This window comes from Hyla sarda, chromosome 1, assembly GCF_029499605.1.
Source record: "Hyla sarda isolate aHylSar1 chromosome 1, aHylSar1.hap1, whole genome shotgun sequence".
Classification (NCBI taxonomy): Eukaryota; Metazoa; Chordata; class Amphibia; order Anura; family Hylidae; genus Hyla; species Hyla sarda.
This window is the reverse complement of record NC_079189.1, coordinates 41,758,714-41,777,479: the sequence shown is the minus strand read 5'-3', so window position 1 is coordinate 41,777,479 and position 18,766 is coordinate 41,758,714. Positions and strand designations below refer to the sequence as shown.

The 18,766-nt window shown below is 40.0% G+C and overlaps 1 protein-coding gene across 5 annotated transcripts in view; it reads right to left on the bottom strand.

Annotated features, from left to right (window-relative positions):
- The window catches only part of FGFRL1 (fibroblast growth factor receptor like 1), a 165,677-nt gene that overhangs the window by 77,699 nt on the left and 69,212 nt on the right, over nucleotides 1-18,766 (bottom strand). The window contains exon 1 of one of the 5 annotated variants that reach the window (XM_056554557.1): nucleotides 8,138-8,257. The exons of 2 other annotated variants lie outside the window; for them this stretch is intronic. In XM_056554557.1, the coding sequence (XP_056410532.1) occupies nucleotides 8,138-8,162 (25 nt within the window). In that variant the 5' untranslated portion in view covers nucleotides 8,163-8,257. Of the gene's footprint in view, nucleotides 1-2,704; nucleotides 3,025-8,137; nucleotides 8,258-18,766 lie in introns of those variants that run through there. 2 more of the 5 variants (XM_056554520.1, XM_056554574.1) reach the window with 2 other exon arrangements.

Below are 18,766 nucleotides of genomic sequence, written 5' to 3'. Positions count from 1 at the left end.
AACAACACATCATAAAAAAAAACACTACAGAAAGTCAACGCATTTCGAACTGTACAGTTCTTAATCCATACAGTGATAGTGTGTCAGAACTGGACCATGGAATAATGGAAGGAGGTGACCTGGTTTGGGGCACAAGACAAAGATGTCAAGGTGTTGACTACTTAGTTTTCATGGTATGACATCAAGGGCAATAAAATGGCTTCTGTTGAAGATTATTGGCATTATAGGGGAACTCCGGTGGAAAACTATTTTTTTCCAAATCAACTGGTGCTAGAAAGTTGTAAAGATCTGTAAATTACTTCTATAAAAAAATCTTATTCCTTCCAGTACTTTTTAGCTGCTGTATGCTCCACAGAAAGTTGTGTAGTTATTTTCAGTTTGACCACAGTGCTCTCTGCTGACACCTCTGTCCGTGTCAGGAACTGTCCAGAGCAGGAAAGATTTGCTATGCGGATTTGCTCCTTCTTTGGACAGTTCCTGACATGGACAGAGGAATCAGCAGACAGCGCTGTGGTCAGACAGAAAAGAAGTACACAACTTCCTCTGTTGAATGCCGCAGCTGATAAGTACTGGAAGGATTAAGATTGTTTAATAGAAGTAATTTACAGATCTGTTTAACTTTATGGAAGCAGTTGATTTGGAAAAAAAAAAATAGTTTTCCACCGGAGTACCCCTTTAAATTAAGTGTAAAAAATAAATCGGATTTTGATGTTCTACTTATACACAGATGTTGACAGATTGAACTTTGGGTGATGACTATTTTGTTATGTGTTTAATTTAGTGTAATGAATAATAAACCTACGTAAACTGATTAGATGCTGGAGTAAATGATGTAACATTCACTGACACTATTGTAATAGTTGTTATGGGCAACAACACAGAGTTTACCTCCCCTATTTATTATACATAACAGCCGGTACCCCAGCAGCAAGACCCCGCTATTTTCTGCATATAAACAGCATCATGTGCACTGTGGGAAGGGTTTTGCACCTCAAGGCACTGACAAAATCCGTCTCCACATTCCTAACTTTCTGTGAACCACTTTTAATGGTATCCTGGGGATGGAGTAGGAGTCCTGAGATCATTCCTGCACTTGAAGGAGAGTTTAGCAAGAGAAATTCACATATGGACCCCATACTTGTGGCGAAATGGCTCCGAGGAGACTATTGTCTGTAATAGAGTTCAAAGTATACAAATTAAGACATTACATATAATTATCAAGAGGAAATTCCATGAATGGGTGTACAGGGTGAGATAGATAGATATGAGATTGATAGATAGATATTAGATAGATAGATATGAGATAGAGAGATAGATATTAGATAGAGAGATATGTGATAGAGAGATAGATATGAGATAGATATATATGAGATAGATAGATTTGAGATGGATAGATAGATAGATAGATAGATAGATAGATATGAGATAGATAGATAGATATTAGATAGATATATATGAGATAGATAGATATGAGATAGATAGATAGATAGATAGATATGAGATAGATAGATAGATAGATATGAGATAGATAGATATTAGATAGATAGATATGAGATAGAGAGATAGATATTAGATAGATATATATGAGATAGATAGATATGAGATAGATAGATAGATATGAGATAGATAGATAGATAGATATGAGATAGATAGATATGAGATGGATAGATAGATAGATAGATGATAGATAGATAGATATATAGATAGATATGAGATAGATATATAGATGATAGATATGAGATAGATAGATATATAGCAAAGGAAAGGATGACCGCAGCACTCGGTAGTAGTGAAAAATCAAAAAAGTGCTGCTTATCGCTTTAACCTCTAGATAGATATATAGATAGATAGATATGAGATAGATAGATATGAGACAAAGAAAGAAAGAAAGAAAGAAAAAGATAGACAGATAGATATGAGATAAATAGATAGATAGATATGAGATAGATAGATAAGATAGATATGAGATAGATAGATAGATAGATAGATATGAGATTGATAGATATGAAACAGACAAAGATAAGAAAGAAAGAGAAAGAAAAAGATAGACAGATAGATATGAGATAAATAAATAGATAGATATGAGATAGCTATATAGATAGATAGATAGATAGATATGAGATAGATAGATATATATATTAGATTGATAGATATTAGAGGGATAGATAGATAAATAAATAGATATGAGATAGATAGATAGATAGATATGAGATAGATAGATAGATATGAGATAAATAGATAGATAGATATGAGATAGATAGATAGATATGAGATAGATAGATAGATATATATATTAGATTGATAGATATTAGAGGGATAGATAGATAAATAAATAGATATGAGATAGATAGATAGATATGAGATAAATAGATAGATAGATATGAGATAGATAGATAGATAGATATGAGATAGATAGATATATATATTAGATTGATAGATATTAGAGGGATAGATAGATAAATAAATAGATATGAGATAGATAGATAGAACGGAAAAAAGAGCAGCAGCATTTCTGTTCCAGTGCAGGATAGCAACCACAGGACTCAAAATATAATGTTGTGCCTTGGAATCCGCATTGTGTGAACATGGACTAAAGACGTCATACTGGTTATCACCCAGCCCCCCCCACACAGATATAACTAAGTGTCTGAAGAATTTTAGGCAGCCTTTCCCCACATGATGACGGCCCTTACACATGCATTACCTTCCTTTATCTGTTTAAATTCTGCTGCAACCTCAGAGTCCAAGACTTGTCCCGAAACCATTGTGATCAGGAGATGATTTTGCTGGAACTTACATGAGACGTCCAGCAAATCCATCTTCAAAGCTAAAGCTAAATACAAAGAAATAGTCTACTGCCGGCGCCATCATCGGAGGAACGCTACAAACCCCGTCAACTGGACAGGCCCTTTAGAAACATCAACCATGGAGGGGGAGCGTATTCTTGGGTTCTGGGTACAAAGGGGGAACCAAAAAACCCTCTGCCCAGAGTATAAACATGGAGCTGATAACTCAGTCATTCTTAGATACTAAGGGGAAGATTTATCAAAACCCGTCCAGAGAAAAAGTTGCCCAGTTGCCCATAGCAACCAATCAGATCGCTTCTTTCATTTTGCAGAAGCCTCTTTCAAAATGAAAGAAGCGATCTGATTGGCTGCTATGGGCAACTGGGCAACTTTTCCTCTGGACAGGTTTTGATAAATCTCCCCCTAAATGTTCCTTTCAACAAGGTGGGATAATAATGGCGGTTGTGAGGTTTTCTTAATTTAGGACTATGTAACATTCCCCCCTAGCTGGGGCGATACACGACGCCTCCAGAGAATCTTTCTATCATCTTTGTTCTATATTTGTAATGAATGCAGGAGCCGGTGCACATATAACCATGATCATAACAATGTCATCACTATATATCAAAGGCCAGAGTCTCCATGTCTATGCATGCTGGGCAGGTGTCTACCATGATGAACCCAGACTACATACAGTAGCTAATGCTATGAACAGCTGAGAGGGGCGGACGCAGCCAATGAGGATATAGACTAACTATTTATGGGACCCTCTTAGCAAGGTCAATAAAGACCCCCATGTAGAACGCTGTCAAAATTGTAAGTTTCATAATCTGGCACTCCGCCAGTAGAAACACATCCGACATCAAAGCCGCATGTCTCATTTAACAGAAATCCATAACTTGCTGGGCTGTTTATGAAGTATATTCGTGTTGTCGATGGCCTCCGCTTGTCAGCACTTAGTGCGCCTTTTCTGAGAGCATGTGATAGGGGGGATAAAGGATTTACTCTTTTAACCTCAGACAAAAACAGAAACAAATTCGACAAATTTTTTCTGCAGGTCATATAAGCAACACAATTAGTATTTTAACCCCTTAACAACGCAGGACGTATATTTACGTCCCGCGCCAGCTCCCGCGATATGAAGCAGGATCGTGCCGCGATCCTGCATCATATCGCGTCGGTCCCGGCACTCATCAACGGCCGGGACCCGCGGCTAAAACCACACATCGCCGATCGCGGCGATGTGCGGTATTAACCCTTTAGAAGTGGCAGTCAAAGCTGAACGCCGCTTCTAAAGTGAAAGTGACCCGGCTGCTCAGTCGAGCTGTTCGGGACCGCCGCGGTGAAATCGCGGCATCCCAAACAGCTTACAGGACACCGGGAGGGCCCTTACCTGCCTCCTCGGTGTCCGATCGACGAATGACTGCTCCGTGCCTGAGATCCAGGCAGGAGCAGTCAAGCGCCGATAACACTGATCACAGGCGTGTTAATACACGCCAGTGATCAGCATGAGAGATCAGTGTGTGCAGTGTTATAGGCAAAAAAATTCCAAAGTCAAAAAAAGCGTATTTCTGGTCACTTTTTATACCATTAAAAAATGTATAAAAAGTGATCAAAAAGTCCGATCAAAACAAAAATCATACCGATAAAAACTTCAGATCACGCCGAAAAAAATGAGTCCTCATACCGCCCTGTACGTGGAAAAATAAAAAAGTTATAGGGGTCAGAAGAGGACAGTTTTAAACGTATACATTTTCGTGCATGTCAAACCTATATAAGTAGGGGATCATTTTAACCATATGGACCTACAGAATAATGATAAGGTGTTATTTTTATCGAAATATGCACTGCGTAGAAACGGAAGCCCCCAAAAGTTACAAAATGGTGTTTTTTCTTCGATTTTGTCGCACAATTATTATTTTTTTCGTTTCGCCGTGAATTTTTGGGTAAAATGACTAATGTCACTGCAAAGTAGAATTGGTGACGCAAAAAATAAGCCATAATATGGATTTTTAGGTGGAAAATTGAAAGGGTTATGATTTTTAAAAGGTAAGGAGGAAAAAACGAAAGTGCAAAAACGGAAAAACCCTGAGTCCTTAAGGGGTTAAAGGAGTGCTCCAGCAGTGAAAAAAACGAAAAACTTTAGCCAATTGATGGGGCCCCCCTGCGATCACTGGGATGGGACCCCGGCGCTCTCAGTAAGGAGCGCATGTAGTCTACCGGTAGACTGCATGCGCTCCATTCATTCCTATGGGATCGTCGATGATTCCCGAGAGCTGCACTCGGGTCTTTTCAGCGCTATGCATAGGAATGAATTGAGAGCGTGCCGGCTGCATCACGCGCTCCTCATTGAGCGCCGGGGCCCCAGCGGTCGAACCCCTCGCGATTAGCTACTTATCCCCTATCTGTGGATAGGGGATAAGGTTTTTTTTGCCAGAGATCCCTTTAAGGGTTTTCTTAAAGGGGTATTCCAGGCAAAAACTTTTTTTATACATATCAACTGGCTCCAGAAAGTTAAACAGATTTGTAAATTACTTCTATAAAAAAATCTTAATCCTTTCACTACTTATGAGCTTCTAATTTTTTTTACATTTTATTTCAGTTGATATGCATTTTTTTATTATTGTGAGCAGAATTCTATGCCCCGAAAGGGACCCTAAAAAAGGAACTAAAAACACCATGATATGATATTGGTGGGGGTCCAACTCTCAGCGCCCACTGCTAATCATTTGTTTAAAGGGGCCACGGCAGTCTGTTCCTCAGCTGTGTTATGTACTGAAGCTGCGTCCAAAGGTTTCTTCCCATAGTACTAAATCAGATTTGTAACCAATTTTTTAGACTTTTTCAGTCTTTAGTACTACGGCTATACCCCCACAATTGTAGCGATATCATATGCCCCCAAACTTAGGCCAACACCACTGGTAGACCTTGTACGAAACCCAAATTATTAATATATCCCAGAGATTCGAGTCGGCTCCAAAATCCACATGGGTAAAAAAAAAGTCAGCCATTACGGATGTATCCACAATGGCACTTAAGGAACGTCTGTTTTTCTAGTATTAGATGCCATCACTGCTGCTTGGGGAAAATGTGTTTTCCCATTACACAGTCGAACTTCAAAAAATTTGTTTATATAACAAATTTTAGAAAATTTAGAAACTGTGTTTCTAACACTGAGATCTTCTGGACCATAACTGCTTGGCAGGGCTCGATGTATGAAAAAAGGGAACATTCTTCAAATCTTAACTGGGATCCATTTCCTTGGCGGCAGTCCCTTGGCGCCCTTCAATTTCTGGTTATCTCCAATGAATATATTTACATTCACTGTTCAGTAGATAGCAATACGCTACTGCCAAGGGCCTCGCGAGGGTCTTAGAAGAAGGAACACCAACAAATATTTATGGAACCTAGAGTGAAACTTAAGACACTGTTAAAATAAAGATTGCTTTTCTTTATTTTCTGAGAGGAATTGACCCGACTTCTTGGCAGACTGTCCTGTCCAACGTAGATTTAAAAGCTCATAAGAACCACATGCTTCTCGAGAGTCATTACGAAAAAAATAAAAACTTTTTTTCAAAAAGTTAGAGTATTAAATCAAACATGACAATGAGAATGACCGAAGCCAATGAAAACTCAGCAAGACATTGGCAACTAAATTGGGGTCTTGAGATGATGAAACGGAAACTACTTGCTTAAAGGGGTACTCCAGTGAAAACCTTTTTTCTTTTAAATCAACTGGTGGTAGGAAGTTACACATATTTGTAAATTACTTCTATTAAAAAATCTTAATCCTTCCAGCACTTATTAGCTGCTGAATGCTACAGAGGAAATTCCTTTCTTTTTGGAACACTGATGACATCACGAACACAGTGCTCTCTGCTGACATCTCTGTCCATTTTAGCAACCGCGCATAGCAGATGTATGCTGAGGGCAGCATGGTGGCTCAGTGGTTAGCACTGCTGCCTTGCAGTGCTGGGGACTTGGGTTCAAATCCCACTAATAACGTCAGCAGAGAGAACTGTGCTCGTGATGTCATCAGAGAGCATTCCAAAAAGAAAATAATTTCCTCTGTAGTATTCAGCAGCTAATAAGTACAGGAAGGATTAAGATTTTTTAATAGAAGTAATTTACAAATAGGTTTAACTTTCTGCCCCCAGTTGATTTAAAAGAAAAAAGGTTTTCACCGGAGTACCCCTTTAACTCCATCAACATGAATAGTCTACCTGCTGCCAACAGGTAAAAGAGCACGTTAAATGGACTATAATGGCTCGGGGCCATGACTAAATTATGACTCGATTTTGTATCACCGCTTCCGACAACATACGGAGTTGAATTATGGAATTCTGTAAGAATCTGACGGAAAAGAAATGGTGATGTGCACCCACAGACTCTCTATGGAGAATATTCCTATACAGTGATCCCTCAACTTACAATGGCCTAAACATACAATAGTTTCAACCTACAATGGTATTTTCTGGATCATTGTAACTTGAAACCAGACTCAACATACAATGCTACGGACAGTCCAGATATGTGAAACGTGTCACAACTGGAGGAACTGACCAATCAGAATTGGCATTTTACTGGTAAATCACCTCTATTACTGAAGTGCATGCACTGACTGGTGTCTGGTAGCGCCCCCTACAGTACAGGGAGGAACTACATGTTCTGTACTACTCCTTACCTGTGCCAGGGTTAGCTGCTCCTTTGGACACCAAGTAAGGGCGGCTTCATTTGGGACACTGTGTGTACTGTATAGGACCCTGAAGAAGCTCCTGTCCTCTACAAAAACCATTGTTTCTCAACCAGGGTGCCTCCAGCTGTTGCAAAACTACAACTCCCAGCATGCCCGGACAGCCGTTGGCTGTCCGGGCATGCTGGGAGTTGTAGTTTTGCAACAGCTGGAGGCACCCTGGTTGGGAAACACTGACATAGACAGTGATTTACAGCTTCCAGCAGATCTTTCTTACTTTTCTATGTAAGGATTTGCTTTATCTATATTAGTTATCTACTTATTTTTCTTTAATCCTCACCTTTTCCTATTTTTTGGATGACATTTTGGTGGCTTCAGAACCAATTACCAGGTTTCCATAGAGTTATGGTCTCAACATACAATGGTTTCAACATACAATGGTCGTCCTGGAACCAATTAATATTGTAACTTGTGGGACCACTGTATATATATATATATATATATATATATATATATATATATATATATACAGTACAGTACAGTACCTGTCTATAAGGCAGCACATACAGGCTGTGCAGTTGGGTACTAAGGAGTCCTCCAGGCTCAGTTTATTGTAAATAAGCCTTTAGGTTAATCGTATCAATAAATCACTTTCTACCTTTTGTCTCATCCCTATTCCTCATAGTCTGTAAGCTCTCGCAAGCAAAGCCTTCACTCCTCCAATTTGAATATTTAGGGGGAGATTTATCAAAATCTGTGCAAAGGAAAAGTTGCCCAGTTGCCCATAGCAACCAATCAGATCGCTGCTTTCATTTTGCAGAGGCCTTGTTAAACATGAAAGAAGCGATCTGATTGGTTGCTATGGGCAACTGGGCAACTTTTCCTCTGCACAGGTTTTGATAAATCTCCCTCCCTCTTTGTGCGTAATATCTGAAATTTGTCACCTTAAAACCGTAAAGTGCTGGGAATTTTTTTTGGCGCTATATAAATAAATTATTATCATTGTTATATTTGCTATTGTCGTACAAAGTTCTTCAACTTTAGGATTTAAAGGGGTACTCCGGTGCTCTGCGCTCTGAACATTTTATTCGGACTGCTCGGAGGCCGAGATTGTGGCATCACGGCCACGCTCCTCGTGATGTCACACCACGCCCCCTCCATTCATGTCTATGGGAGTGCCGTGACGTCATGAGGGGGCGTGGTGCTGCAGGAGATCGCGGAGCCCCAGAAGCAGGAGCAGAAGCAGTGGAGTACCCCTTTAACCAAGCAAATGTATTACAGTTTTTTTTAATTTATTTATATATATATATATATATATATATATATACAAACAGAGAGAGAGGTAAACAGGAACAGCACTGCCAAAAGGTGTACAATGGTTGTACGGGAACAGGCGGGCCCAATCGCAGCCCAGGTCACTGGCAGCAGTATTACGTAGGACAATGTAAATATACCACAGCACTCCAATTCAAGTGAAGCAAGTGTAGTTTATTTCCTCACACACAGCAATGCAACATTTCGATCGTCTGTAAAGTCTTTATTAGAGATGAGCGAACTTGCAGTAAATTCGATTCCTCACGAACTTCTCGGCTCGGCAGTTGATGACTTTTCCTGCATAAATTAGTTCAGCTTTCAGGTGCTCCGGTGGGCTGGAAAAGGTGGATACAGTCCTAGGAGACTCTTTCCTAGGACTGTATCCACCTTTTCCAGCCCACCGGAGCACCGGAAAGCTGAACTAATTTATGCAGGATAAGTCATCAACTGCCGAGCCGAGAAGTTCGTGACGAATCGAATTTACTGTAAGTTCGCTCATCTCTAGTCTTTATCAATGCATTGGAGTGCTGTGGTATATTTACATTGCTTCACTTGAATTGGAGTGCGGTGGTATATTTACATTGTCCTATATATATATATATATATAGATAGATAGATAGATAGATAGATATAGATAGATAAATGGATAGATAGATATATAACTTAAAAAATTGTTTGTAGGAATATTTGTCACTCATACATCGAATTTTGTCTTGAAGAGTGGTGGAAGGTATAAAAGATAATCGAGGACCAACAACAGATGATACCAAATAAATGAATAAATAAGTAAATAAAGATGGGTCCAGATGTACTGACAAATAACAGGGAAACCGCCAGAAGACCGTTCCGGCACAATGTATTAAGTCTGCACCTGTGACATCATCTCAGCAGGTAGGATTTTGTCAATCTGATGGTTCTTGCCAGATAAAATATAATGAAGTGCAGACAGAATCATTCGGTCATTGGCTGTATATTCTGTTCTGAAGACCTTAGGCAGGTCACAAGTGACATAATAACGCCCCAGCACCAATATATATGCACTTAGGCAGGTCACAAGTTTAACCAACTGAGCTGTCACAGGTCAACTGCAGACAACCCGTCTCATTTTTAGTATTTGGCCCCAGGGTTCCTGATTCTGTTCTCGTCTTGAACACTTGGCCTCAACTCATGAAATACCTGGTATGTGATATCCAGGCTTTTCGAAGAAACAGAGTAGTACTGGCCGGAGTAAGTGATTTGTGTAAATAAAGGGTATGAATATGACTAAAAGACTCTTTACAGCTATAAATGCAGATTTCTATGAGGTAAAATTGAAAAGTAAAAAACTGACTAATGCAAAGGTCACAAAAAATTCTATGATGCCCTTTTGTCCAGGGTAGAGGGCAAACCCCTAATCCAGACGCTGCTTGCCTCCCAGACAAATTACATTTTTGGATTTGACTTAACCTTTTTTAACCATCTAAATATGCATACAAAATAGAAGAAAAATTAGGGCCATCCTTGACATTATTAAGGACCCTTGAGTCTACCACCGAAGTCATTGTAAGACCTCTGAAGTACACTATAAAAGTCATTGTAGGACCCCTCCGATCCACCACAAAAATAAATGTAGGACCGCTAGAGTAATTGTAGTACCTCTTGTGTCCACCAAAGGATTCAATGTAGGACAGTTAGGGTCCACCAAAGGATTCAATGTAGGACAGTTAGGGTCCACCAAAGGATTCAATGTTGGGCAATGAGACTACACCACAGGAGACATTGCAGGCCAATGTAAGCCCACGAGAGAAATCATTGTAGGATCATTTATGTCAACCACAGAAGTCATTGTAGGATTTCTTGGCCTCATAGATTTTAACAGCAGAGGAGCCTGAAATGATCGTCTACCATTTATCTCAGTATGTTGCACATAAAGTCTCAAATGATTCATACAACTGAATATTAACACTTGATGCCAATGAAACTCTGGGAACCCATAAGTCTAAGCAAGCCAGACAACTGTGTAAAGTTTGGTCATATACTATACAGCATATTGAATGTACTTTTTAGATGGTCTTCAGCACTTTAAACTCTTAACCTGCCCTTGAAACTATTCCATTATTATTCCCCTAAAAGCTTCAAAAATCCCTCAATAAATTGTAACTAGTTATTAGCATGGGTCTATCTTTATCCACCCAAGATCAGGGAATAAGCATAAATACTTTTACCATGAGAGACGAGAATTAATATGACTGGATGGATTACTTACTAGGTGGGTTCTGGTAGGATCATTTTTGGTTGACTCACCAATGAGTAAGTCACTTTAAAGATATTCAACATGGGATGTTGAGACAACTCAAGATATAGAACAGTGTTTTTCAACAACAATTCTGTGGACCCCAAATGGACCTCGCCAGTTCCAGAAGATAGAAACATCAAGTGACTTTTACTAAACCCAAGAAGAACATTTTTTTAGAGGCCTAATCTAACCATTTATAAGATATAAAATGTAGTTAGCCTGGTCCACAGTCCTCACTCCCACAACAAATACAGGAAAGTATAAAAATAACCGCGAATCAACAATGTCACCACAATGGTGTCAGTGTGTCACCCCTGTAGCACAAGCCAGATTCTAAAACAAAAAATACAAAATGACTCGAGCAAATCTCCAGCAGTAATGTCTCGTGCAAACATGTTCAATAGGATGGCAATACATAACCATGTGTTGAAAAGAATAACACAAGCCTAACACATTACCTCACCCGCTTACAAGCTGTTAATGGTGCCATAGGAAAGTTGAGAGATGACACTGGTGTTTCGTAATGCCAATGACAACTGGTCAGAGTTATGCCATATGGCACGCGCAGTTTCCAAAAATATTTTTTTCTCTTTTTCAGCCTGAACTAACTTTTAGAGCCATATAAACCTACAGTGTAATGCTTGTCCCGCTCTAGAATAAAAAATTCCCCTTGTTTTACCAGCTGTTTTTAAACCTATGTTATGTTACCGATTTGGTTCTTTTGAGGAGCAGATAAGTTTCACCAGCCATTTGTCATTGTTCTTGACCAGAGTCCCAAAGGCCGAACGACCACCAATCAGTGACATTGTAGAAATATAAAATGCCTTCCATTGAATAGAAAATCCCTTCAATTGTAGAGCAAAGTGAAGAGTGTCCTAATATCCATGTGATTTTTTTAGAGAAATTAGATTTTTAAAAATAAAAAATCCAATAAGGCTTAGTTGATACTAGGGAATCTCTGGATGGAAATATCCCAGTCAGGGATTCCAAGGGTGGTTGGTGCCGACTTAATCAGTTGGTGCTAGGACCGTGCAAACATTGCCGTCCCCATAGACGGCAATGTATTCTGCGCGGGTTCCACCAAAAGGATGAGCAAGATCATTCTTTCAATGACGGCATTCCGTAGTGTGCACTGTGAATTGGAATCCCAGAAAAGCAGAATTCCTCTCAGAAATTCTATAGTGTGAACCCAGCCTTATAGGTCGCCCATTTACAAGAGGTCTAAAAAATGAACAGCCATAAGGTCATCACTAAATTGGAAAATGACCAAGCTACATACAGTAGTCACGTATGTCAAGTAGATTGTAAGCCCTTACGTGAAGGACCCTCTCTCCCTCTCCATCAGTCTTTTACTCTGTGTCACGTCCATGTCATGTATATTAACCCTTATCATATGTACAGCGCCCTGGAACAAAGGGTGCTATACAAATAAACAATAATAATGTTATTGCAATGATTCAACATTAACCCCTTAAGGACTCAGCCCATTTTGGGCAATTAAATTTTTACGTTTTCATTTTTTCCTCCTCGCCTTCTAAAAATCATAACTCTTTTATATTTTCATCCACAGACTAGTATGAGGGCTTGTTTTTTGCGCGACCAGTTGTCCTTTGTAATGACATCACTCATTATATCATAAAATGTATGGCGCAACCAAAAAACACTATTTTTGTGGGGAAATTAAAAAGAAAAACGCAATTTTGCTAATTTTGGAAGGTTTCGTTTTCACGCCATACAATTTATGGTAAAAATGACGTGTGTTCTGTATTCTGAGGGTCAATACAATTAAAATGATACCCATGATTATATACTTTTCTATTATTGTTGTGCTTAAAAAAAATCACAAACTTTTTAACCAAATTAGTACGTTTATAATCCCTTTATTTTGATGACCTCTAACTTTTTTATTTTTCCGTATAAGCGGCGGTATGGGGGCTGATTTTATGCGCCATGATCTGTACTTTTTTTTGATACCACATTTGCATATAAAAAACTTTTAACACATTTTTTATAATTTTTTTAAATAAAATGTATTAAAAAAGTAGCAATTTTGGACTTTTTTTTTTTTCGTTCACGCCGTTCACCGTACGGGATCATTAACATTTTATTTTAATAGTTCGGACATTTACGCACGCGGCGATACCAAATATGTCTCTAAAATTTATTTTTTACGCTTTTTGGGGGTAAAATAGGAAAAAACGGACGTTTTACTTTTTTATTGGGGGAGGGGATTTTTCACTTTTTTTTTACTTTTAATTTTTTTTTTACACTTGAATAGTCCCCATAGGGGACTATTCATAGCAATACCATGATTGCTAATACTGATCTGTTCTATGTATAGGACATGGAACAGATCAGTATTATCGGTGATCTCCTGCTCTGATCTGCTCGATCACAGACCAGAGCAGGAGACGCCGGGAGCCGGACGGAGGAAGGAGAGGGGACCTCCGTGCGGCGTTCTGAATGATCGGATCCCCGCAGCAGTGCTGCGGGCGATCCGATCATTCATTCAAATCGCGCACTGCCGCAGATGCCGGGATCTGTATTGATCCCGGCACCTGAGGGGTTAATGGCGGACGCCCGCGAGATCGCGGGCGTCGGCCATTGCCGGCGGGTCCCTGGCTGCGATCAGCAGCCGGGATCAGCCGCGCATGACACGGGCATCGCTCTGATGCCCGCGGTTATGCACAGGACGTAAATGTACGTCCCGGTGCGTTAAGTACCACCGCACCAGGACGTACATTTACGTCCTGCGTCCTTAAGGGGTTAAAAGTAACTTGCAGATTGTATAGGGACAAAGAACCCATTTGGGCAAGAAATGCCTTTTAGTGAATATATACAGTATGTACCAGTGTGTCTAGACTGCTGAACGAATGCATATCGAAAATTGCTGGCAAACTGGGGGGAAAAAAAAAAAATAAAAAAATAAAAATTGAAAACAGTCCATAGGGAATTACAATACAAAAAGTGCTCATATTTGTTTAGCAGTGAAAGAAAACTGGGAAGCAGCTCCATCCAGAAGAGCCCGGGGGCGCCAGCAGATGTCACAAATGGCTTCCTACAAATTAGTAAAGGAAAATCACTCTTCAGGTTAATTACAAGGAGAAGCCACACACCGAGCACAACAACAACTCAGACAAGAAAACACCTCTTATTGTATTACAGGAGACAGAGCATGAAATCTCTTGTCACAATTACATTACATCGACTCAAAAGCTCAGGCCACTCTTCTGGGCGTATCCCTGCACAATGTTTTCCAAGCACAGGTGGGGGTACGGTATGTACAGGGAAAGGGTGCGATGTGTGATATATACTGCCTAAAGGTAACAAAAAATACATATCATGAAATATCAAAAAAGGTCAACTTTACCAAAATATAGTCGTTGTTGTCTCTTCATCATGCATCAGAAGGGAGGTCAATTTTTATATTTTATATTATATTTTATTTACTTTTTTCGCTTTTCATTAGCTGTCAAAGGGGAGAGGTGACAACTGTTCTAAGCACAATTTACATTAAGAAAAATCTGCTATAATGTCAATATCACCTCCTATGGACAAAAAAAAAATTTACTACAATATTGCTCCCTATGTACAAAATTATAACTACTATAATACTGCCCCCTATGTACAATAATATAACTACTATAATACTGTCCCCTATGTACAAGTATTTAACTGCTATAATACTGCCTCCTATGTACACGAATATAACTACAATAATACTGCTCCTTTATACAAGAATATAACTACTATAATACTGTCTCCTATGTACAAGAATATAACTGCTATAATACTGTCACCTATGTACAAGAATATAACTACTATAATACTGTCTCCTATGTACAAGAATATAACTACTATAATACTGCTCCCTATGTACAAGTATATAACTGCTATAATACTGCCTCCTATGTACAAGAATATAACTACAATAATACTGCTCCTATATACAAGAATATAACTACTATAATACTGCCTCCTATGTACAGGAATATAACTGCTATAATACTGTCACCTATGTACAAGAATATAACTACTATAATACTGTCTCCTATGTACAAGAATATAACTACTATAATACTGCTCCTATATACAAGAATATAAATACTATAATACTGTTCCTATATACAAGAATATAAATACTATAATACTGCTCCTATGTACAAAAATATAACTATTATAATACTGTCTCTTATGTACAAGAATACAACTACTATAAATAAATAATATAATACTGCCTCCTATATACAAGAATATAAATAATATAATACTGCTTCCTATGTACAAGAATATAACTACTATAATACTGCTCCTATGTACAAGAATATAACTACTATAATACTGCTCCTATGTACAAGAATATAACTACTATAATACTGCTCCTATGTACAAGAATATAAATAATATAATACTGCCCCTATGTACAAGAATATAACTACTATAATACTGTCTCCTATAAACAAGAATATAAATAATATAATACTGCCTCCTGGAATAGAGGGCTAAAGTTTTTTATCTATTCTATGAAGCAATACCCATGTAGACGTCAGTGTGGGTTAGTCAGCATGTTTTTTTAGAAGAAGTATGCCCGCACACTGCCCGACACAATACAAACAGCGGGAAGAATGAAAAACTAAAATATGCGATAACCACCAAAGGGTTTTATCATTTTGTTTTACCAACACATGGACAAAATAAGCACCCCCATCTACAAACACGCCATGTGCTATTCAAGCAAATAATGTTAAGATGACCTAGAGAAATCTCAACAAGATGGACACCATGTACTGGCATCCGTATAGATCAGTGTTTCCCAACCAGTGTGCCTCCAGCTGTTGCAAAACGACAACCCCCCAGCATGCCCGGACAGCCTTTGGCTGTCCGGGCATGCTGGGAGTTGTCGTTTTGCAACAGCTGGAGGCACACTGGTTGATAAACGATGGTATAGATGGTACCACAATCGTAAAAACACCACCATGTGTCACATGTAAGGCACTCATTTGAAGTCTGTTACCATGGAGACACATTGTTCTGCATAGGAGCCATATAAACAAAATGAAAGTATATTTTTAGTCAAGAATAACTGCAAATTTTTTGCAAAATTCTTTAGATTTTGGATGCATTGGTGCCATTACAAAATAGGTTCGACATTGATGATCGCCACTTGCCCCCTCTCGTCCCACAAGGTAATGTTCCAAGACAAGGTGAGGGCGGATGCGAGCGCTAGGGAGCTCCCTGGACAAGTTATCCCCTATCGACAGCACAGGGGATAAGTAGGCAACCAATAGTAAATGGAGGTCAGTTGTCCCCTAAGTAAATGGAGTGTAATGTGTATCCTCGGCCAACGCTCCACTCACTATCTATGGGACTTCTGAGTATAGCTGAGTAGTATTCCTCTGTTCTTGCCATCGAGGGAGGGCCCACAAAGTCAGACTCCACCCCTACCCAAGATTTCCACTCAAGGGCCGGTCCTGCAGGACTCCTCCTTATAGGAACGGTGTTCCTTCTGTGGAAAAAGTGCAGGACCTCCGTTCCCATGTGTTCCTGCAGGACTTGAGCCCTGTTCACATCTAACTTTCCACATCAATTCAACAGTAAGGGGGCAAGGAAAGAGGAACCAAGTTATTTTACTCTTCACCTGCTATGGAAAAAGTGCAGGACCTCCCTTCCCATGCGTTCCCGCATGACTTGAGCCCTGTTCACATCTAACTTTACACATCAATTCAACAGTAAGGGGCCATGGATAACCCCTTTTAAGGAAAACGGTCACTAAACTCCCCTTGCACTAACCAGAGGTACTGGCTGGTAGTGCGGGGGACGCTGATCAATATGCTGCTTACCATGCCCGGATCGGTCCAGCCGTTCGACCGTTATCTTTATTATTCCTGATATGCAAATGATCCTCTAACTGGCATGGGCGGGGTTACATGCCTCCATCTGGCACTGTGACGTCAGTGCCGCTCGTCAGCAGCAACCCCCGGCTTTTAAATATTTATCCCCTCCCAACACCTCTACCTCTCCTCCCCACTCTGTACAGGACTCCACTACGCATGTGCCGCTTTCTGTGTACACCCAGAAGTGGCCTTAGCGCAGTGGAGTCCTGTACAGAGCAGGGAGGAGAGGGAGCGGAGGGAGGGGATGAATATTCATAAGCCAGGCGGTGCTGCGGATGAGCGGCACTGACGTCACAGTTCCGGTGCTGCGGATGAGCGGCACTGACGTCACAGTGCCAGATGGAGGCATGTAGCCCCGCCCGTGCCAGTTAGAAGATAATTTGCATATCAGGAATAATGAAGCTAAAGGGTGGATGGATCCGAGCATGGTAGGCAGCATATTGATCAGCGTCCTCCGCACTACCAGTACCTCTGGTAAGTGCGGGGGGAGTTTAGTGACAGTTTTCCTTTAAGGTCTTCACATCCAGGGGTCAAGTCCTGGGAAAAAAGATTTCCACTCAAGGGCAGGTCCTGCAGGACTCCTGCTAATGGGAACAGTGTTCCTGCAGTGGAAAAAGTGCAGGACTTGAGCCCTGTTCACATCTAACTTTACACATCAATTCAACAGTAAGGGGGCAAGGAAAGAGGAAACAAGTTATATTACTCTTCACCTGCTATGGAAAAAGTGCAGGACCTCCATTCCCATTCGTTCCTGCATGACTTGAGCCCTGTTCACATCTAACTTTACACATCAATTCAACAGTAAATGAAAGAGAAACCAAGTTATTTTACTCAGGACCTCTTCACCTGCTATGGAAAATGTGCAGGACCTCCATTCCCATGCGTTCCTGCAGGTCTTGAGCCCTGTTCACATATAACATTACGGATCAATTCAACAGTATTTTATTCAGGACCTCTTCATCTTATAGCTCGAAGAGGTGACCTCATGGTGTTTCATACCCCTATATCCCAGTGTCACCGCTGATTCACACTTTGCTTCAAATCCCTGAAGAATGTGCAATATAACCACATCCCGGTGAAGTATCGTCTAATTTGGAGTCACGAAATTGCACAGGAAAATGTGACGCACAAAGTCAAGGAAACAAAAGCCGATATGGTCCCCGAATTTTGAGGCACAGAATACATAATAGAGGTGGTTTGATTTTTTTCCCCCGTGGCAGATTGTAGAAGACAAAAGAATTTCATTCCTTTCTCTCTTGCGCTAAGAATCCTGCCAAGAGATGACTAACAAACCTACCTAAATCACAATTACATTAGGAGTCCAGGAAGAGGGATCAATGTGCTCAGCCAATGTAAGCTATTGAGACAATCTGTCTGCCTGCCAGGCTTTTTTTTTAATTCAACACCTTTCAAAACAGATTGTTCTCCCGTCTGCTTCACAATGTCTCTGCTAAGCCTCACCAGCCACAACCTAGTCATTACAAGTCATGCTCTGCCAACCCACTGAATGGCCATGCTTCATTTTTTTCTCTCGATATGGTACATGGCTCTTCAATAAGTATTTCTGAGGAACATAGTCTAAACCCTTGTCTACAGGATGGGAGACAATAAGGTTTTGGCATATCTACCGTAAGTTCCATACATGGATGAAAAAATGTTTTCACTGTGGCATTAGGGTATGTGCCCTACTGGAGGACCAAGTGCAGAAACTCTTTTTCAGATGCCCCTCTGTCCGTATAACAGTAACCAAAAATAACCATAGTTTCGTTGCCTCCTCATAAACACATAAATAACTAAACAACAC